The 23,122-nt window shown below is 33.2% G+C and overlaps 1 protein-coding gene across 6 annotated transcripts in view; it reads left to right on the top strand.

Annotated features, from left to right (window-relative positions):
• Tasor2 (transcription activation suppressor family member 2) overlaps positions 1 to 23,122 on the top strand; it is a 75,328-nt gene that overhangs the window by 25,207 nt on the left and 26,999 nt on the right. For 3 of the 6 annotated variants that reach the window (XM_071619887.1, XM_071619888.1, XM_071619890.1), the window contains exons 2-14: positions 4,855 to 5,000; positions 5,276 to 5,371; positions 6,238 to 6,328; positions 9,963 to 10,054; positions 12,882 to 13,019; positions 13,161 to 13,285; positions 13,367 to 13,386; positions 13,484 to 13,580; positions 15,701 to 15,801; positions 16,441 to 16,544; positions 17,548 to 17,620; positions 17,724 to 17,786; positions 21,045 to 21,761. In XM_071619887.1, coding sequence (XP_071475988.1) covers positions 4,855 to 5,000; positions 5,276 to 5,371; positions 6,238 to 6,328; positions 9,963 to 10,054; positions 12,882 to 13,019; positions 13,161 to 13,285; positions 13,367 to 13,386; positions 13,484 to 13,580; positions 15,701 to 15,801; positions 16,441 to 16,544; positions 17,548 to 17,620; positions 17,724 to 17,786; positions 21,045 to 21,761 — 1,863 coding nt within the window. The remainder of the gene's footprint in view (positions 1 to 4,854; positions 5,001 to 5,275; positions 5,372 to 6,237; positions 6,329 to 9,962; positions 10,055 to 12,881; positions 13,020 to 13,160; positions 13,286 to 13,366; positions 13,387 to 13,483; positions 13,581 to 15,700; positions 15,802 to 16,440; positions 16,545 to 17,547; positions 17,621 to 17,723; positions 17,787 to 21,044; positions 21,762 to 23,122) is intronic. The other 3 variants (XM_071619889.1, XM_071619892.1, XM_071619891.1) reach the window with 3 other exon arrangements.

The following is a 23,122-nucleotide window of genomic DNA, read 5'->3' on the forward strand; positions in this document are numbered from 1 at the left end:
CAATATACCTATTTCTAAAACATCTCCCATATATTCACACAATTCTACTAATCATCTTTTTGGGAAAAAAGATACGTTGTACATGCTACTCTTTTTGTAAAGTGTATTGAAATCCTCAACTAATAATTGTTTAGAACACAATACTATGAAGCCTTTGGTAAAAACTGAAACCCTTATATCTCCTTGCTCTTTTTTTTCCCTCCTCTCTTCTTACCCTCATTTGTCATATGAAGCTCATCCATCCCCTTTTTGGCTTATCACTTAAATAGCTCATATTTCAAGTATTAATGACTTCTATGAGACCTTTCTGACTTATCTCCACCTCCATGAGATTATTGATTGTATACCACTATGCATTCACTATATTATGTTCTAGAGACTCCTACGCATTTACAATACTGATCTCTTTGCATCATGTGTCTTTTGTAGTCTGAGCTCTTTTAACCTGTTTATTTACAATGGACCATTTCTCTGTCTTGATAAATAAAAGATATATCATAGTACTGGATACATAATACCATTAATAGTTTTGTTTAACAAATTCACTGATTGGGGGGGGAATGATTTTTTCCATTGTGTTCTACTTGACTTTGATATTTTGTAAATTTGCTCACACTGTTTCTACTATCTACTCTCTCTCTCTCTCTCTCTCTCTCTCTTTTAATGTGTTGCTGGGGATTGAACCCAATGCCTCATAGGTGCTAAGCAAGCGATAGAGTGCTTAGCTCTACCACTGAGCTACAACCCCAGCCCTGCTTTTGTTATTTTTAATAAAATAAAGATGTGGTTCTGTGATCTGCTTTTCATTTTAAAAGTTTTTTCCCCACCAGTGAGGCGAAAGTGATTCCTGTAAGCACAGGAATCTATTTCTGTGTACAAATTTTTCATTAAAAGTTAGTCTCTTGGAGGAAAATTATTTCAAACTATGCTACTGTTTTATAGTGCAAATTTATAGAAGCACTACTCAAAGGAAGTAAAATTAACCATAGACTTATTCCTCTTGCAAATTAGATGCTTGTTTAACATTTGTTTATATCATAGTCATTCACTTTATGAATTGTTTTATTTTTCACTTAGCATTTATGACATTAACAAAGAACAGGACTGCCTCAAGAATTCTGGAGGTATATGTGATATAAAGGAACTAAGACCATCCTCCCAACTACATTCTCTCTTAGAGAAGATCGAGACAGGGTTCTTATCAGAAAAGAGTGTGTATTAATCTAAGTGCTGTAAATTATTACTTACCAATTCAAAGTAGAATTATAAACGGTGGAAGTAATACATGCTCGTGTAAGAAAAACCTAAATTGGAATAATATGTATTAGGTAAAAAATTTAAGTTCCTCTTTTGTCCCCTTCCCAGTTTCAGTAACTATTAATTTAACCAGTATCAACAGTTTGGTTTCCCATCCTTCTATATTTTTTTCCATATACTTTCAAATACCTAATTTTGCTTACGTATTTTTTCTTTTTTGCCAAAATGACAGGTAACATATGTTGTTTCTCTGTAGTATATAATAGATATCTTTTTGTTCTTAATAGTTGCAGAGCGGGGATGCTGGGGTTGTGGCTCAGTGGTAGAGTGCTTTCCTAGCACACATGAAGCCCTGGGTTCAATCCTCAGCACCACATAAAACTGAAATAAAGATATTGTGTCCACTTACAACTAAAAAATAAATATTAAAAAAAATAGTTGCAGAGTATTCTCTGTTGATGGTACTTTAGGGTATCTTCATTTTTTTTTTTTTTTTTTTTTTTTGCCACTAGGGATGCTTATTCAAGGAATGCTTTGTGTGTGTGTGTGTGTGTGTCCTGCCCACTTATCCCAGTATTTCTTAGAAATACATTCCTGCACATTGCATGTTGTTTTTTTTTTTTTTTTAAGATTCTGCCAAATTGAACTAAAAATATACTTATTTTAAACCATCTATCTTTTAGAATCTTAAAGGTAAAGATATAATACATTTTAAGATTAAATGATTAAGGAATGGACTGTTCCCTTCAATTATCAAATGGCTTACTTAGAATAGGTAAGGTTTATAGGCATCATTATTATCAACAGATGTAGGTTATTGTCCTTCTATGGGAAGATATGGTCATGGAGAGATGTATAAGCTAGTTTTTGTTAGAATCACTGTGACATATAATTTGTCATTAGTTTTATCTCATCATTGGCTTTCAGACCAAATTTTCTTTTTCTCACTTTCCCCTCCTCTCTTATGGTACTAGAGTTCACACCCAGGGCCTCGTGCATGCTAGGCAAGTATTCTACCACTGAGCTACAATCCCCAGACCAAAAGTTATATAAAGTGTGCTATGATATAGCACACAGGTAGTTGGTTTATTATTTTCTCATCCCTATTATTAGAAGTTAGAGGTGTTCAAAATCAAACTTAAAGGTTGAGCATACACATAACAGAAATGTGCCAAAAGCCAGGTACAACAGGAAAATTCACTTCCCAGAACCATTGTGATTGAACTAAACTCACTTTCTTTGTGTGCACTGTATTGTCACTTAAACCCGCCCGATACTTTGAATATTTTAAACACAGGCACTTTTCGGTTACCTTCTTAAATGTTATTTTAGGTTTCTTTGTAGAAAAGCCCCCTCTTCATTTACTTAATACTGTAATTTTCAATGTTTGAATAAAGCATGAATGTGGCTCAGCAAAAATGAGGCCATTCATTTACGAAGTGTTCATGTTGTTCAGTGCAATAGACTCAAGTGAAAATATGTTGTGTGAGCAAAAGCATCAATAATTTTTTTGGATAAAGTTCTTATTTATAAAGCAGGAAACTTTTGCTCTTTGGAGAGTATAATTGAGGTCATTTTTATGAAATTATGAAAGATTCAAGATTAGCTATGATTTTCCAACATTCTTTTCCTTCTACTAACCATAAAATTATTACTTATTATCAATATGATGCTGTTCAGATAATGCTGGCCTAAAGGGGAAAGCAATTTTAACTGTAAATAGTTTTAGAAATAAAAATATATAAGCACAAAATAAATCATTTTATACTTGTTCTTCCTTATTTGTTTCAAATCTTAGCTTTACTCAAGGCTTCATTGAGAACAGTATTCCTTATACTGATGTGAAATATAGTGTTCTCTGGCCACTATATGTATTAAAAAGCTAAGTAAATTTGTTTTTAAAATTTGCACTACCTCTTGGTTTTCACTGTATTATGGTGCATTATGATGCTTAAAAATGGGAATGTATATGGTATTCCCTACTTCCCAAACTTTATATCTCCCTATTAATGTCTTGTAGAATTTGGAGATGTAGATAATCAGAACCTTTATTTCTGAAGCTACTTTTTTTTTTTTTCTTTTTCACTGTAAACAGCTGTTTCACACCTATTTATCCTCGGTGAATATACAAAAAACTGTTACTTTAACTATTATCTTTGATGTTTGGTTATTTTTTTTTTTTTTTTTTTTTTTTGAGATGGGGTTTCTGGTTGGCTTCAAACTCCTGGACTCAAGCTATCTTCCTCAGCCTTCCAAGTAGCTGCAGAGCCATGAATCCTAGCTTAGAATATCCTCATGTTTTACAGCACTGGTATTGAAGAAGAAAGTGATTGAGCAAAAGTAAAGCTTAGAATGGATGGCTATAGATCAGATGTGCTAACTTCTGAAAATTCTTAAATGTTTCATCCTTTTTTTCTTTCATTCTATTTACAGCTTTCATTTTGAAACTAGGGAGATTATTTAAAAAGGATTTTTTTAAATAACTTGAAGCATTGGGACAGTTTAGTTGAAATTAAATTTACTGAAATGTTTTCATTTCCTTCGTAGTATGGTTTTAGTTAATACGTAACAATTTACGTATTTTGTTTGTAAGTTAATTTTAATTAGGATGCTTCTCTAACATTTGAAATCTAATGAAATTGGCAGTTTTTTCTTTAAGAGGTGGGAAGCCATTTTAATATATTTATTCATACTATTTGACCAAAACTTCTGGTGCAATATAAATCATTCTTATTTATAAAGAAGTTTGTAAGTCCCGGGATTTTGATAAAGAGAATAAAAAGAATACAAACAGAAGAGAGTAAACAGTTCAAATGGTTAACCTAAGTTTTTGCTGAAATGAAAAAATCCAAAACACACAGGATCATCAAGGAAATTACTGGATTCAGGTAGTAATTCTCAATTAGGAAACATGCTTCTCAGGGGAGGAGTATATCACAATCTCTGGGGATAGCGCATGGGTATGTTTTTTTAAAAAAACCTTAAAAAATAGTTTTATTTTGTAAAATGAAAAAAAAATTATAGTCCATGGGAATTAATATTCTATAGATGACTCTTTGCTGATGGGGAGATACCAGAGACAGATGATTAGTATTGTTTGAGTTGGCAATAATTGACCCCTTAAAAAGGATTCTAACAGACTTAGGAATTTGATGAGAGGATGGGAAGAGTGGGTTTATCAGAATGTGACATGGGTAAAAGGAATAAAAACCTAAAGGGTTAGAAACATTGACCTAAGCAGTTGTTGATTGCCATCTTGACCCTACCAGTACATCTGCTTTTGGCCAACTGTATTTACAATATAGTGCTCAACTTTAGACCAGAAGGTGTAAGGGGTCTGATAGGTCATATCTGAGCGCCTGTATTAAAGTAATTTAGCCTCAGTTGTAATTTATTTATGCTGTTTTCCTCACATGAATGGTCTTTTAAAAATTCATTAAGACAGTACAGATACAGTACCTATACTGCAGTACATCATTAATTTATTACTTATACAGGAAAGAAATAGGTAACATTGAGTGATATTCATTATGCCCCTCTTAATCCCATCCTTTCATTATCTTAAACAGTGACATTATTTTTATTTGTGTTTTACAGTTTTTGAGACAGTGTCCTTGAGTTCAGACTCTCTTTTCCAGAGGGCAGTTTCAGTTCTCCATACTTCTTACTTGGACTCTGCATCTGAGCATGGTTTTCAGTACAGTCAAGTGACTTTGGTGAAAAATGACATTTTCTTAAACGAGGTGAGGTACTTGGTGTACACTATGTGAGTTTCATTTAGATTTAAAAGAAATAGACTCATTTTTGGTATTTGAGGCTCATACTTCTTGGCTATCATTTTTCAGATGAGGTGAAAGAGCTTTGGAAATATTCACTTAGAAAACATTATATTTTAGGGAATAGAAAAAGAATGTATTCAATTAATTTTTCAGCTGGAGGAGTTCAGATGACATTTAAAGAATTTATTTGCAAGCAAAAATAGCATATTTATTGCATTTGGTTATTCTCTTTTTAACAGTACAAAACCTTTTATCAACAAAAACAAGCAAATAACTATACTCAGGAAGAACTTCAAGAAACTTACGGGTTTCTTCTATTTGAAACTGAAAATCAGGTAAGAGATTGTCAGATGACCAGTTAATTGGTATTTTTTTGTTATTTAGTTAAGTGGCAGTATAAATGATAAAGAAAGCTGACATGATTTTTTTTAAACAACTTTTTATAGTTTCTCTTTAGTTTTATCTTAAATTTGTTTGTAAACTATGGTAAAAATTGAATTAATTCGGATTAAATGCCCTTTAGTGGAGTGAATAGGCATTTCTCTATTATGAATAGTTGTTTACCAGATACTTTCTTTAGAGGCTTTTCAAGTTAAAATTACATGATTTTGAGGATAAGATGAATACTTTTAGGGTACTAGTTAATTAGAGTTGTTTCGTGCCTGTCTTTGAAGATTGAATATCTGTTTTTTGTTTTTTTTTCTGTACCTAAATTGTGGGATTGAACAAACTTCATAGGATACGTCTCCAAAGATGTGTATGACTAGTAGTACTATCATCCAAAAGTAATACAAAAGTAATTCCTAGGTTGGGCTAATGTTTTATAAAGAATAGGGGCAGATTTAATCTCTTTTAACTTAGTCATCTAAATCCAAATAAGGTGTGCTATGGGTTTACACTAAATAAAGACATTTTGAATTTAGTGGATTTAAAGCTGTAATTGTGGGGGGGACACCTTCAAGGGAGTACTTAATTGTGACATTGTTTAATTTGGTTTTGCTGGTGATATTTTTGTTAAATGTCACCAATATAAAGTTTTACGGAAAACTTTGGACCATTAATCAAAATACAGTTGCTGGACGTGAGCTTACTTTGTGCCATGAATGCATGCAGTGAACAGATTCTGCACTTATTTTAAAGCTTATAGATTATATAACACTATTTCATTGCCTCTCCCAAGACTAATAATAAGCAAAAGTAGTATTTTTTTTGTTTAAAGGCCAAATTGGTATGTCAGCGTGGACTGTGTGTTGGTAGCAGTGCTATTACCACTCTTGGTGATCCAGCCAAAGGTAAGTCTGTAAGGAAAAAACAATCTCTTTTACAAAAGGAAGTGAGGGGCTGGGGATGTGGCTCAAGTGGTAGCACGCTCGCCTGGCATGCGTGCGACCCGGGTTCGATCCTCAGCACCACATACAAACAAAGATGTTGTGTCCGCCGAAAACTGAAAAATAGATACAAAAGGAAGTGAGTTTTGTTTAAATTCCATACTGGGTTTTTGTTCTGTTGTTTTTGTTTTTGTTTTTATTTTGAGGTATTTGGGATTGAACCTAGGGCTAGGAAAGTATTCTACTACTGAGCTGCATCTCCACCCAAGATTAGTTAATTTTATAAAATGCTTTTATTATTATTTTTAAGTGATCACTATTTTATTTTGAAAGAGAATTTGATCTAAAGTACATGAATTTCCTGTGGGTTTACACTTTATCTGACCATTGAATTAATGAGAATTGGTAAGAAAGTATAAGAGTTACAGAATCATAGTAATAGTAAAACACTTATATTAAAAACCAGTTTCATTAATGTCAAACCAGTTATAATCTTTAGAAATAAGAACTTTAAGCATAAAAAAAAAGGTGGTTGTTTTTTTTTTTTGTTGTTGTTGTTTTAGTACCAAAGATTAGCATGGGAGGATCCCTTGTAAACTATCATAATGGCAATAAGAATGGAGAATAGATAGAACTGACCAAACTTGGCAACTATGGAATGTTAGTAGTAAGAGAGAAGAATTCAAGTATAAAGTTTTAAACGTATACTATAGCGATATTACAGGTAGAAAGGAATCACAGAAGGAGAGAAGCAGATTGGTAGGGAAGCTGATGAGTTAAGAGAGATAAGTAATGGTTAAGAACATAATTAACACTGAATTTTTTTTTGGTCTTCAGTTTTCTCATTTGGAAAATAGATTAAATTACTTTATAGAGTTGTCGTGAGGATTAAGTGAGACTGTATAAAGTACTTAGCCCAAGAGTTTATACCTAGTTTTCTCAGTAAATGAACAGTATTTTAGTGAGTTAAATTTGAGAGATAATGAGATTTCATAAGTGTTTCTAAAACATAGTTTGCAAGTGGTAAAAAATATTTGGGAAGGGATCAGAATCAGATTTGGGGGTAGGGTATTAGTTGAAGCCAAGATTTTACTTAGGATAGTATAGAAAGAATAGATGGCCCACAACAGAACTTTGGGATCATTAATGGGACCAGGGAGATAAGAAAACCCATAGAATGAGGAAGGATTAAGAGCAGCCAATTGGTTGGAGAATTGGCAAGTAGAACTTCACACAAGAAGTATCTCAAGGGAGAGGGGGGGTGTTTTGCAGGGTTAAGTGCTATAAGATGTCAAGATACCAGGACTAAGAAGGATTATTGGGCTTTATGGTTGGTTTTTTGCTGACCATCCCCTTTTAATACTTGAATTGAGATATAATTCACATACTGTAAAACTCACCCATTTAGAAAGTGTACCATTCAGTGTGGTTGTGCTTTTTTAGTCTATTCACCATCATTAATTTTAGACCCATTTTTGTCACCCAAAAAAGAAATCCCATGTCAATGAACAGTGACTTCCCTTTCTCCACTATCACCAGCTGTAGGCAACCACTAGTCTACTTTCTGCCTCTATAGATTTGCCTCTATGACATGCATATAAATAGAATCGCATATTATGTGATCTTTTATGAGTAACTTCATTTACTTAGTATACTGGTTTAGAGGTTTATCTGTATTATAGCCTGTCTCTCTTCACGTTTTATTTTGGGTGGGGTGCTGAGGATTGAACTCAGGGGCACTCAACCACTGAGCCATATCCCCTGCCCTATTTTGTATTTTATTTAGATACAGGATTTCTAATTCGCACCTCGCCATTGCTGACACTGGGTTTTGAACTTGCTGTCCTCTTGTCAGCCTCTTGAGCCACTGGGATTGTAGGCACGTGCCGCCAAGTCCGGCTGTACTTCATTTTTTTTTTATGGTCTAATTTATTATATGTTTATATACCACAGTTTTCTTTATTCATCAGTGGATGGGCATTTGTGTTGTGTTCACTTTTTAGCTATTATGCTGTGACTACTCTGTGCTATTAATTATTAATGTATTTAATTATTAATGTAATTATTAATTATTGTATAAGTTTGTGTGTAGACATTATGTTTTCATTTCTTTTGCATATATAACTAGCAGTATAATCACTAGTTCACATAATGACTGTAAAACAAAATGATTAACATTCAACTTATATCTTCTAAAGGATATTGTAAGGGTGATAAATTTAGAACCCCAGGAACATTACTTAAAACCTTTTTTTTTTTCCCCTATTTTTTAACCTCATTTTTTTCATTACAAAAGTTCTAACATATAGAAAAGTTAGAGAACCCAAGGCTAACAGACAACATTTTGCATTATATGATTTGCTTCATTTACATTCTTTTCTGAAGAATTTGAAAGTAAATTACAATAAGCGCCTAAGCTTCCATCTCAAAAAATATGAAATTTTTCTTGCATTACTACAGTCACATGATTTTATTGCGGCTGCTTGAGAGGCTGGCTTCAGTAGAGAGGTAAAAGTAAAAGATGGATTATTCTGACAGGAACCCATCCTTCTGAACACATGTGGGGCTTGATAATAGAATAACACTACTGCCTTCATAAATTTCATAGTTTCTGGCTCATATAGAACTGGATAATTATATGTTTAATAGTAATATGTTCTACTAATACAATGTTTCATAGTCTTAGGAAGTATATTAATCTTTAATTTTCTTGAGAATCTGTGGTCTTTGTGTCTGTGCCCAGGCCTACCCTTCTCCCTTGAGGGACTTATTCATAACTGGAAGCCAAGATTCTGATTATAGATTGTTTTTTGTCACTATATCTTAAGCTTTCTCACCCATTCTGTTTTGTATTTCAAAAAAGATGCCTCAGTTGAGTAATATCTCTGAAGTCTGTCCTTTCTCCTTATTTTCACTGCTACTGTTGGGATCCTTCTCTTTCAGCTGTTACTGGAGCTTTCTAATTGTTGTTCTATTTTTTCCTCTTTACTGGCAGTCTGCTTCTTAAAACCTTTAGTGGTTCTCTGTTGCTGGACCCAGAGTACCTACTGCATTTGGGGCTATATTTTTTTGGCAAACAATAAATATAACCTTTGCTTTGATAGAATTTGCAGGCTAGCAAAACAAGCTTCTTTGAAGGCTGGAACCTTACTTTATTTACTTTTTTGTCACTGCTCTCTAGCACAGAACCTACCACATAGACTCTCAGTATTATTACATAAGGGTGCTTATTGATATTTTTTCATAAAGAATAACTTTGAGAGTCAGATTACCATAATACCATAGGCCTTTTGTTTGAGTGATTGCACAGAAATCCCAAAAGAAGACATTTAGGATTTTTCCAAAAAATGTGATACTTTTATCCCTTTTTAGTTATTATACCAAACTAGAAAATTGGTTGTCAAACACACATTCTTAACTTTAAGGTTTTGAAATATAGTGATTCTTAAAAAAAGGTGTAAGCAATATCAACATAGCATTTTAAAAATGAACTTTTATCCGTTCTTTTTGTAGTATTATTTAAAAACAGTCCTAGGTGTGAATTGTATCTGTATAAATAGTCTGTTAAAGTATAAATTAATCTGTTTTACTTTTATAGGTGTATACATTTCCAAATACTCAGACTGTCTTCATCCAAGACCATGGTATCATGGGAAATCTGGTTATGTTGTAATTTTTAATCTAATTAAGGTAAAGACCCAGATGTGCTTTTATATAATTTTCTTTTAAAAACTGAAGGTTATCTACTTAAGATATGCTTTGTCTTACCTAGGGCCTTGTGCATGCAAGTCAAGCATTCTACCAACTGAGCTATAAACTCAGCCCCTTATGATATTCTTTGTAGAGCATTAACTAAAGGTAGTAATTGTCTAAGACAAGTTATTCAAACTCAGTAAAACTAATTTTTCTTTTCTTTGAAAACAAATTTTTGTTCATTTAATATATCATCTGAACATATTTAAGAAAAGAAACTTCAAAATAATAATTTTAAAAAAATTGTTTAGTGAAAAGTCTTTCATCCCTATTAAGCAGAACTCCTTTTTAAATATGGAATAAAACAAATAGCTGCTTATAAAATAATATGATTACAGTTATGGAAAATGAATTTAAACAACATTTGTTGTCTGATTTGAATTGTCAAAATAAGAAGTCTTCGTTTTCTTTATTTTTAAGACATTCAAAGGCTGTTCACAGCTTCATATGGCACCTTTGTACTAATGTCACAAATCTTAAAGTCCTAAGTAGTTCAGTTTAAGTGAGACACTCAATTAGTATTTTCATCCAAATGGCAGGAAATTTGATTTTCGATAAGGTTGGAGTTTTTTAAATTTTATTTTTACTGGGCTGGGGATGTGGCTCAAGCGGTAGCGCGCTCACCTGGCATGCGTGCGGCCTGGGTTCAATCCTTAGCACCACATACAAACAAAGATGTTGTGTCTGCTGAAAACTAAAAAATAAATATTAAAAAATTCTCTCTCTCTCCCTTTCTCTCTCTCTTTCTCACACTCTCTCTTTAAAAAAAAAATTAGTTTTACTGACTTTTTTAAAAATATTTTTTTTAGTTGTAAATGGACACAATATCTTTACTTTTGTTTATTTGTTTTTATGTGTTGCTGAGGATAGAACCCAGGACCTCAAGCATGTGATGCAAGCACTCTACCACTGAGCTACAACCCCAGCCCAGTTTTACTGACTTTTTAAAGAGTGTAAACTCTTCATATTTTGAAGTTTGTTCCCCCAAGAACTACAGGGAAAATAACACTGACATGATGTACTGTCCTTGCTTGTCTTAAACTTCATTCTGCTCTGTGACAAGTGTTGTAGTTCTGGCAGAAAGTAGGTCTGTTAACGCAGATAATAAGCATTTTGGTTTTGATCATGTAGGTTGGTTTGTTGCCAGTGTCTGCTCCCCTGTCTGGCTAGAGATTGCTGTTTAATATTTGCCTAGGTGCTCTCAGTCCTTATTTTATTTCAGAAAAGCAAAAAATGCTCAGTGCCATAGATGTTTCATGGGAAAAGGTAGAGGTTGCGGTTACTGAGTAGTAGTATTTACCTTTTTTGGCCTCTTAGTGTATTGTCTTTGGTGGGTCCTATAAGTGAAGAGGCAGGACTTCAAGAATCAATAAAAAAAAATCTTCTGTAAAAAATGTAGTTCCAACCAGATGTGGAGGAACAGTTAAGGAAGCTGAGGCAGGCAGGTTGTGAGTTCAGAGCAAGCCTCAGCAATTTAAGTGAGAACCTAAGCAACTCAGAGAGACCCTGCCTCTAAAAGTAAAAATTGTCTATAATCTCATATCTCACATTGGTATATATGGTATATATTTCCCCCCCATACATATTGATTTCCTAACTCATAAAAAGTTTATGGTTTGTATATTTGCATGCTCATTCTTTTAAAACTTAACATATTATGAACATTTTTTTTCTTATGTCATTATATTATTCAATATTTTATTATTGTTCATTCAGGTTTTAAATACTTGTAATTCATCATATGATAACTTTCACTTTGATCCTTGTTGAAGAAAAGTCTATAATGGGAAATACTGTTGGCTGTTTGGTGATCAAGGCTAACTGCCTTACACTTTGCCTAAGCACTTTATACATATTTGCTTGTTGCTGACTTTTGGGCCCTGGCATAATTTACAATTATTAATACTTTGGTTTGGAAATTTATCTTTTGAAATTTCAAATTTTGTTATATTTTCTGTTGTTACTACTAAATAGCCATTCACAGAGTATATCATGAAAGATGGTGGGTAGGGTTGGGGATGTAGCTCAATGGTAGAACACTTTCCTGGTACATGTTAGGTACTGGGTTTGATCCTCAGCACTACATGTAGATAAAGATACTGTGCCCATCTAAGACTAAAAAAATACTTTAAAAAAATATGGTGGACTGTGTAGTTTTTCCTCTTAAATGGTTCTTTTTTTTTTTTTTTTTTTTAATTTTGAGAATGGGTCTCACTAAGTTTGATGATGCTTGCCTCAAACTTATAATCCTCCTGTCCTCAGCCTCCTGAGTCAATGGAATTACAGGTGTGCATTACTGCCTGGCAAACAAGATTTTTTTTGGTTCTCTTAAGTTTGGAGTTATTCATGTATTCCTTTGATATTGTGATAAAAGCTGTGAGTATTTGCCTCTGAAAGATAACCAAACACATAAGATTTTTAAATATAGTTTTAAAGGGTTTGTGATAATTAAAACTATTATTGGCCTTAATATCATTGTTTTGTTTTGTTTTTGTAGTTGTAGATGGACAGAATACCTTTATTTTATTTGTTTTTATTTTTATGTGGTGCCAAGGATCAAACCCAGTGCCTCACACATGCAAGGCAAGCGTTCTGCCACTGAGCTACAGCCCCAGCCCAAGATCATTTTTTTTAAAGAAGATAATTCTTAACTATAGTTACTGGTGGTGCAAACACAACCACTTCCTTGTTAGGCTTATGAATTCTAGAGTAAATATTTTTGCTATTTGAAGACATCTGATTAGTCTTAATATTTTCATTCCAGGGAAAAGTCAAGTTTGTGTCTGAGAATTATACAACTAACTACACTAGGCCATCTTTTGGCTATGATTGCCACGTGGCGGCAGATACAAACAAAGTTTCTCACAAGACAAGTCATTTTCGTGCCTTTGAGCTGAGTCAGGTAGAGTCACCTGTGAATAAATAATACCTAAAGTATATTTCTGAATCTAATGTGCTAAATTTCAGGGCTGGGTGAAAAAGAGGTAAATTTGATATTTATGTAATTCCATAGCACTGATAATATATGTTTTTATTTTTTCAGTATTACCTCTATGAACTTTCAGGCGACACTGTTATTAAGAGACCGAGACAGATCTGTCCTTATGTAATTGTAGCTTTTCAGTACAGGGAGCCTAAAAAGATGGCAGCACCAGCTCATAACAGCATGTAAGTAATTATGTGCATACTTTGTTTTACTGGGATTTACTACTTTTGCCTCTAATAAGAATGCTTTTTTTTCTTTTTTAGAGTTGAACTCAGTAAAAATGGTAAGAAATTATTTTATTAGTCTTTCAGTTTTTTGTTTTTAGTAAATGTTTTATTCATAAATAATCCAGTTTCCTTTTTTATTCTCATTTCTTAAAGTTCTCTCTCCATGGAAAGGGAGATTAATTATTCAAGGTTGTGTGCTGTGTGATATAACTCTTTGGTCTACTTACGGTACAATAATTCCAACACAGCTGTAAGTATTGTATTTTGTTTCCTTCCTAAATGCTTATATGAAGTTTTATAGGGTTTTTTTTTTTTTTTTCTCCCTACTGCTGGCTTTCAAACCCAGAACCCTGCCCATGCTAAGCAAGCACACTCCACCCCTGAGCTACACTCCTAACCCTAATTTTTTAATTTTAAATTTTTAAAAAAATTCTCATCTGAGGTCTTGCTGGTTGGCATTGGTGTGAATTGCAACAATTATACTTGCTTTTAGATTAGGGTATATTTGAGTAGGTATATAGAGCACAAGGATATGACACAGGAGACCTAAATTCTAATCTAGTGATGGGAAAATGATCTCTCAGAATAAATTACTTTATGTTAGAGATTTGACTTTTCCCCAAAGTGAATCAGATTTGCCTTAATAAATACAAGATTATAGCCACTCAATCCTGTCACTAAGTCTTTATTAAGATTTGCAGTATCTGCTAGGTGTGGTGGCACACACCTGTAATCCCTGGGGCTTGGGAGTCTGTGGCAGGAGGATCACAAGTTTAAAGCCAGGCTCAGCAATTTAGCAAGGCTCTAAGCAACTTAGCAAAATAGAAAAAGAAAAGGAAAAGACTAGGATGTTAAGCACTCCCGGATTCAATCGCTGGTACCAAAAAAAAAAAAAAAAACATAAGCAGTATCTGAGTTTCTAGTTTTTACATGATTCTCTGAGGGGTAAAAGTGTTAGATAAAGTAGCTGTTACATTTATTTTCATTATAATGAATTATCATAATTAATACTTTCTCTAGGCAAACTGTAAAGTATATCTTATGAAATATTTTCTTTTACCAATTCTTTGTACTCAAAATTATTGAAATATAGACATAGTTGAATTGAAATGAATGGTGAAAACTGGTATGGTATTGATTCATTTTCTTTCTGTTGGCCTTATGAAGAGGCAGAGAGGTATTATAAATCATAAAATAAAATAAGAATTTTTTGAATAAATGAGAAAGAAGGAAAAATTCTTCCTCAAAATAGAGCACAACTACCAAATGTACAAAAAAATGTTGAAGTATATAATCAAGTGGATGCTAAAAACAGTAGATGAACGATTGATATTTGCATATCCCTTTAACTTGCTTATTAATCACAAAAGCGCAGGAAACTGACAAATCCCATCTTAACTAAGGGTCAAGTTAATGTAACTATTAATGGAATAGATGTCAGTGCTTTCTGGTGTAATGCACAGAGAATGACATTGTATCCCTTCTGTCTGTGGTATTGCTGCTAATATAATCAGGAGGAAGCATTTGACCTACCTAGATACACAGGCATTCTACAAAATGATCTGTGTTCTTTAAAATATCTGGTTTTTGAAAAGAAAGACTAAGATAAAACGAGACCAAAGAGATATGATAACAAAATGCATTGACATCCTGTATAGGAAATTGCTTACTTTTGCTGCAAAAGATCTTACTGAGACTTTGACAAAAGTTGAGGAGAAGGGGTAGGTTAAGTAATAATACTGTAACATTGTGAATTTCTTGATTTTACTGATTGGTTTGTCATTGTGTCAGAAAATTTCCTTTTTGAAGAAGTATTTGGGTAAAAAGACATCACATTTGCATTTTATTTTCAAAAGAATCAGAATTAATATTATATAGAAAGGAAGAATGATAAAGTAAATATGGTATGCTGGTGACATTTAGGAAATCTGAAGTGTATGGAAGAATTCTTTGTACCATTTTTGCACAGTTTAAGTTAGTCTAAACCTTCCAAAAGTAAGTTTTGAAAAAGGAAAAAGTAGTTGGGAAGTGATTCAAAAAATCTGCATATGTAAGAGTTTTCAACTCTTAAATAGCATGATTTTTTAAATTCTCAATTTGCAGTATATATAATTTGTTGAAATATCAGGATATTTTGGTTATATCAAAATTGCATGTATTCAGAAAATGTGAACCAATTTGCACATTTGGGTCATTTGTTGAAAATCTGTACTTTTTATACATATGCATATTATTTAACCTAGATTTTATCACTATAAGAACTTTTGTGGTCATTATATTTTTGTTTGCATTTATGTTAGAAAACCAAAAATTATGGAACTATATATAATTTCAATATTTATTGCATTGCTTGATATCCTTGTTTTTTAGACCACAGGAACTTGATTTTAAGTATGTAATGAAAGTGTCTTCTTTGAAAAAACGACTACCAGAAGCTGCCTTTAAAAAACAGAACTACTTGGAGCACAAAGGTCTGTTGAATGTAATGGCACACTGCATGTCCTGGGCTTTTGTTCCTGTTATTTCCAATTTTCTCTTGTAGTTCATGTGTGCACATACACACAAACCTTTCTTCTATTAATCTTAAGAGATTCTTTAAGAGTTTTTTGAGAAAGTTCTAGATTTGCCATATTCGTCAGTTCCTTGGAATTCATCCAGAAAATGTTAAAGGTAGTTTATCTAAGATAATAAGACTAGCTTTTAGAATATTGAGAGAATTAAGCAGATATTAAAAATAACTAGAAACTCATAGACATTTCCTATCAAAGATAGCAGAGTTTTTGTTGCTGATTTTACTTATATCCTTTAAAATGAAAAATAAAAATGTGAGAAGAAAAAATTTTGGTCACTTAGATTAATCTTTGGAATATTGATGTTTATTTTATTTATATAGTATTTATCTTATTAATCCTATAGCAGTGCCAATGTAAATGAGCATTGTTTTAAAATAATTATTTCAATAACTTTTCGTTTTATAACTAAGAACACCACTAAGTGATAAAAATTTATCAAGATAGTCCTAGTTTCTTTCATTTTTGTGACTTACAAAATGAATGAATGAACTATTAAAAAAAACATAAGGAATGTTGTTTTTCTGATTTCCTTTACAGTCTTTTGTCAAGATTTGTGCTTTGAATTGTATGAAGTGGAACTGTCAAACAAACAAGGGGAAAGGATAGATAAACTAACAGAGTACATTAAAAATAAACAGTTGGTAAGAGTCATTCATTTAAAATGTACTTATTTCACCTTAATTGAGAAATTGATATCTACATATTAGTTGGCTATGCCTATATTGAAGTTTTTTAATTTGCAAAAAGAATTTTCAGTGTGTGGTATTTATTTATTTATTTGGCTAATGGGAATTGAACCCAGGTTTGCTTTACCATTGAGCTCCATTCCTAGCCTTTTTAAATTTTTTCTTTTATTTTGAGACAGGGTCTCACTAAGTTACTGAGGGCCTCATTAAGTTACCCAGACTGGCCTCCAACTTATGATCTTCCTGCCTCAACCTCCAGAGTCACTGGGATTACAGGCATACACCATGCCCAGTCTATGGACATATAATATTCATTGACTAATACGTTTTTATCCCCCTTGTACCTCAATTTATGTTGATGTCTCAGTAGTTGTTGTTTTCTTGTTTTTTGTTTGTTTGTTTGTTTTTAATATTTTATGAACATTGGATTTTATCTTTGTTAAGGGTACATTTTTGAAAATGGAAAAGAACTATTAACTTTATGATTTGTAATAATTAATAACTTTTTGATAATTTTGCCTACTACACGAGTGTTGTTTATCTTTAGGATGTTATTAAAAGGATTATTTCATTGTATAGTTTTTTAAATTTCATGATTCTACAATAATTGTCATGTGAATCAGTGGGCTACTTGGTAACTTTGCCTTCAGTGGTTTGAAATGGCAACTATCCCAGTGGGGGAAGAGTGAAAAAAGCTTTTTCTGATTGACCTGTTATATAGTTAAGCGCTATTATAAACTAACCCTTGCTGTTATAGTTATTATTTTTAGAACATGGTCATGATTTTTTTGGCTAAGAAACTGGCAATTTCTAAAATTGGGCTCTAAATTCTGTGATTCCTGGAAACATTAACATTTCAAAAATTTTTAAATTCTTTTGAGCTCAGAATACACTGTGTGGTAGAAGAGAAGAGGTATTAAAGATTTTTTTTTTTTTTAATGTGTGTGTGTGTTTTCAGGCAATCATCAAATGCTTAGAAGACCGGGGATTTTTTATTTTACTTACATCATCAGCCTTAATACCAGAACCAAGTAAGGACACATGTTTTTTTGGAAGAAATATTTTTCAGCGTACTTAACTTTTGTTATATAAGATTGGCAACCTAACTTTTCTTCTGATTCTCATTCTGTATAGATTTGGGAGGTGAGCAGATAGGTCTACATGGGTTATATTTGTTCCATTCACACCTGTCAACAGGTAAGGACACAGTGGTATTCAGTTCACTTGGTCTGTTGTGTGTTTCCCAGTCCTCATCTAACTTGACCTCTCAGTAGCACATGAACTGTTAAATGCTGTTTCTTCTTAAATAATTCTCATCCCTTAATTTTCCTAGTTGATCCCAGACCTCCTTTGCAGGCTTATCGTTTCCTCTGAGCTTCAGACACATATCTCACAATATCCACTGATATTTCCACCTTGATATCTCCAAGGTACTTCAAATTCAGAATGTCTAAAATTGAATTTGTTTGTTACTGAAAACAGTAGCTAGGAGATTGTTTTGCCATAGCCTATCCAATAGGAGGACTCAGGGTCTTCATGGATACTCTTCTCACTGTTTGGACTATTGTACTCCATATTTGGCTTATGCATTCTCAGAGTGACATTGAATGCCCAAAGGACCAAAATTTGATTCCTGTGGTGAAAAAATATTACTTATATATTATGAAAAGAGATACGCAGTGTATCTTTGGTATTATTCTTTATGGCAATTAGGGGAAAAGGCTAAGGTGGCTCCTGGGGAGGATAATGAGCAAAAACCTTAAGGAACACTGATCTAGCTTATTCATATATGTCAAGTTATAGTTTCGGTATCAGTTTTTTTATAACCTCACTATGCTTATCATTAATATAATTTAAATATTTACTTGTGTATTTCAATACCTTACCCTTCTTGTAACTCTTTTTTTCTTCATTGTGCTAAGAATGTAACTTAGGGCCTCATGAATGCTAAACACATTATCTACCACTGAGCTATATCCCCAGCCTATTGCCTGCCTTTTTTATATTCTACCATCTTTAAGGTCTACTGATGCCAGAAACCTCAAAAATAATAAATATCTCCTGAACAAATAAATAAAAGTGAATCTTTTTTTTTTTTTTTTTTTTTTTGTCAACATGAAGAAATTCTCACTTGTTTCATAAATGTGTGGGGTTTTATTTGGTTTGTGGAACTAGGGAGCTACCCAGAGTCTTATACATGGTAGCTAAGTACTGTACCACTGAGCTTCATCACCTGCCCTACACTGTATGTTTCTTAAACATCTTTTTAAAAATATTTTTATTAGTTGTTGATGGACCTTTATTTACTTATTTATATGTGGTGCTGAGAATCGAACCCCGTGCCTCATACATGCTAGGCAAGCGCTCTACTACTGAGCCACAACCCCAGCCCAACACTGTGTGTTTTTTAAACAAAAAATTATGTCTTGAACTTATAAAGCTACAACCATTACAGAAAAGTTTTTAAAGGTTTTGTTATTGTTGCTTGTTTTATTTTTAAAATATGTTTGGTGGTGTTTGAGACAGGATCTTGCTATGCTGCCCAAACTGATCTTGAATTCATTGGTTCAGGTCATTTTTCTACCTCAGCTTTCCAAGTATCTGGGACTTATATGTGTGTGTCACCATGCCTGGCTTAAGTTGATTTTTTAAAATCAATTTATTTTTAGTTGTAGTTGGACATAGTACCTTTATTTTATTTATTTATATGTGGTGCTGAGGATTGAACCCAGGGCCTCGCATGTGATAGGCGAGCGCCCTACCATTGGGCTACAACCCCTTAGTTGATTTATTTTTAAATTATAAACTTGGATAAGATCCATTACTACTTATACCCAGGAACAGCACAAGAATTTTGTTTGAATACTTATTGGGGTTTTGTGTTTCATGTGCTACTCAGGCTCATGAAGACTTTTAAAAAAAAATACTAAACCGTCATTCAGAAGTAAAACTTAAGCTATTTGTTTTAAATTGAATAATATTAGTCAGGCATGGTGGCTCATACCTACAATCCCAGTGACTTTGAGGGGCTGAAACAGTAGGATCACAAGTTCAAGGCTGGCCTCAGCAATTTAGTGAGGCCCTAAGCAACTTAAAAAGAGCTCCTGTCTCAAAATAAAAAAGAATTAGGGATGTAGCGCAGTGGTAAAGCACCCCCAGGTTAAATCTTCCAGGGTGGGGGAAGAGTAATATATTGCCTAGCTAACTTCTCTTTTATAGATTTTTAAAAAATATTTTCTTAGTTATAGATGGACACGACATCTTTATTTATTTATTTTTATGTGGTACTGAGGATAGAACCCAGTGCCTCATACAGGCAAGGCAAGTGCTCTACAGGCCTCACCCTCTTTCATGGATTTTTTGATACTCTATGACAAATCATATTAGGTTCTGCCTTTCCAAATTCCATCTTGAAATAATGAAGTTGCCTTTAAAATGATACTTTATTGCAAACTGTGTGCTTATAAATGCATAAGGGCTTTTTATTTTTCCTTAATTCATTACTCATTTAAAATGATGAAAGGAATTTTTGTTTTAATATATAGCCACATTTTCCTGTTTATTCTTATTTACCCTTTTTTTCCTTTTCCTAATACTTATTATGTTACTATATTTAACTAGGACTAACTTGGGGTTAGTAATTCTTTGGGTACCTTTTCTTTAAAAAGATGGTATAATTCCTGTTTGCAGCTTCTGGCTACTGGTAGTCTTTGTATATACAGATTTATATTACTAGTGACTGAAATTTTCTAATATTATAATAAGCAGTTCATAGAGGATCTGGCCTTTCCTTTTTCTCACTACTTCTTTTTAAGTTATCCATTTGCTAAAAAATTAACGGAGTGGAACAAGAAAAAGAGGTGAAACACGGGTAATTGGTTTAGTTAATTTTTAAAATTTTTGTTTCATTTGATCAGAAAGGTGATGAAATTAGCAACTGTTTTTTCATTGAGATTTGGGGATTATTTAAATCCTTTCCTTCTTTCAGTGCATCTGATTTGCATTATATAACTTATAAAGATTTTGATGTGAGTTATATAAGGTACATATAAAATAAGGTACATATATTTTAAAGAAAGAAAATGAGAATTAAAAAGCAGGAAAGCAAATCTGCCCACTGTAATGGCCAGAGCTACTGCTATGAAGGACCATCTGAGCTCCTTCTGAACTGCTTGTCAAGTGAAATGGAGCTGGAGGCACGGCTTAGCTTATTCATTCTAACCTAGCAATTATATGTCAAATGATTCTTTTTCAGTTCAGTGTGTGCATTTAATATCAAATATATGGACATACTTATTCATGAAGTATATCTGTAAGTCTTTTAAAATTGCTATTTAGGCTGTCATTTGAAACATAGCATATTTAACCATTTCATCTAAATATTTTTTTTTCTTGCATGTTTTATTTAAAGAGAAAAAACAATTTCAGGTTTTTAATATATGACTTACATTTTAGGGGTAAAAGATTTGAAAGTTGAAGATGACATCTCACTGAAAGTGATACCTGTTTTACCTGCACTTAATTATGCCCTGCTGGAAGCAAAGAAATCACTTCCTGAAGAAGGAACCTGTCCAAGCACATTAGTAAAACACAGTTTTCAAGAACTGTACAAGGCAGATAAAAGCCCTTCATTGACGGTTGCTCGGGATGGAATGAAAAAGACTGCATTCTTTGGGAAATCGTCCAATGGTTTTGACTTGGTTCCTCCACCTGAAAAGTGCCCATTAGAGTTTTTAACTCAGTTGAGGTCTTATTTTTCAGATCCTAGTGGTTACACTTTGGAAGTTTCTGCTGCTTTGGATTTGTTAGCAGAGCGTCCTCAGTCTCCTTGTATTTCAGATGGAATTTGTGATGCTGGATTTTCTTTAGTTATGACTCCAGATCCTGAATTTCTTGACTCAGAGGTGGAAGTAAGGAAAGAAACTGAAACAGAAAAGAATTCTGAGGAAATATCGACAGCAAAAAAGGGAGTGGTGGTTCCACTGAATCCAGCATCAAATTTGAGAGTGCAGCCAAAGAGAAAAGCCAGCATGCCACTCCTGGTGCAGAATAAAAGGGTTAATCTGTGTCGCCCTCTTCCCAAAAGAACTGCACCCGGAACAGACAGTGGATCGCACTCTCCAACAGCCCTTAAGTTAGTTAAAGGACAGTTTCCTCAGAAAAGAAAAAGAGGTAAGCATGACTTATGTGGATTATTACTAGTTAGTTGTATTCGAACACTGTTTCTGTCAGGATTTGGTGGTTTGCAGCTTGGCAGTGGGTTAGAAGTTTGTTAGAAACACCAACATATCTCCCCAGGTATTTTGCAGGCATGTTAAGCTTGAAAAGCAGTGACCTAGATTACCCCTGCAAACCCAAGAAATGGGAGAAACTGAGGTACCTCAAAAGTTTTGGTTTCACTTGTGTTTCAGTGGATTACTGAATGCAGTTTGAGAAAAATGACATTGAGTAATACATACAAACAAAATACCATCCCTGAGATGGTACCTCAAAAGCTTATGTTTCAGTTGTGTTTCACTTGGGCCAGCTTTCTCATCCTTTGTGTGTATCAGAATATTGTAAATGATCACCTGGGTCTTAGGACTGACCACCTAAAACAAATAAACAGTGATTTAGAAACACATTGAAAAAGTTCCATAAGCAGTTTGGATGCCCCGAAAAACTGAGTGACAGAGTCTAGAACTCTACATTTACTCTATTGACAAATATACTTTGGCTAGCTCAGGACAGCAAACCATATGACTTTGGCATAGAATAATCTCAAATTATGTACAGTATACGTTCTCTAAAAGTATAGGATACTATACTTAGCAAAAGGGTCAACACACTTTACCCAAGAAGCAAGAGTCATACCTGTATCAATCATGTGGCTCTTCTCACTCAACTTTGACAGTGTTGAGCAATCATGACAGAGACTAATTGGCCTTCAAAGCTGAAAATAATGTGCTTTCTGGCCTTTCACAGAAACTGTTTTCCAGCCCTATCTATACTATTTTGAATTAGAAAATGCTGATGCCTAAAGAAACACAGGATTTAGGGATCTCCAAGATTCTGAATAAAGCCTTACCCTATGGTTTAATAAATAATAATTTCTGGCCTGTTATGGTTTTCTGGTTTGAGAAATGGTGTGGGTAGTATATGTGTATTGAAGAGGGTGCTGGAAAGTATTGCAATATGAAGTATTGAATCCTTTTTTACAACGGTTTTCAAAATATATCCCAGGCCAACCATACTGTTTCTGTTCTATGTAAACTAATCTACTTCAAGATATTAAACAATCTGTAATTCAATATTCATTCTTACTGTTTCTCAAACAGTTTGTTTTATAGTCTACCCACAAATTCATACATGACTGAAACAATAATTTCAAAAATTTTGGTTTACTGTATATAATACATTTACTGTATATAATACAATCTGATGATTTCTATTTCATTGAGTTTATTTTACAACCTACCAGTGGATTACTGAGTGCAATCTGAGAAACATGGCATTGAGTAATCCATACAAACAAAATGCCATCCCTGAGAATC

This window comes from Marmota flaviventris, chromosome 12 (genome assembly GCF_047511675.1).
Source record: "Marmota flaviventris isolate mMarFla1 chromosome 12, mMarFla1.hap1, whole genome shotgun sequence".
Classification (NCBI taxonomy): Eukaryota; Metazoa; Chordata; class Mammalia; order Rodentia; family Sciuridae; genus Marmota; species Marmota flaviventris.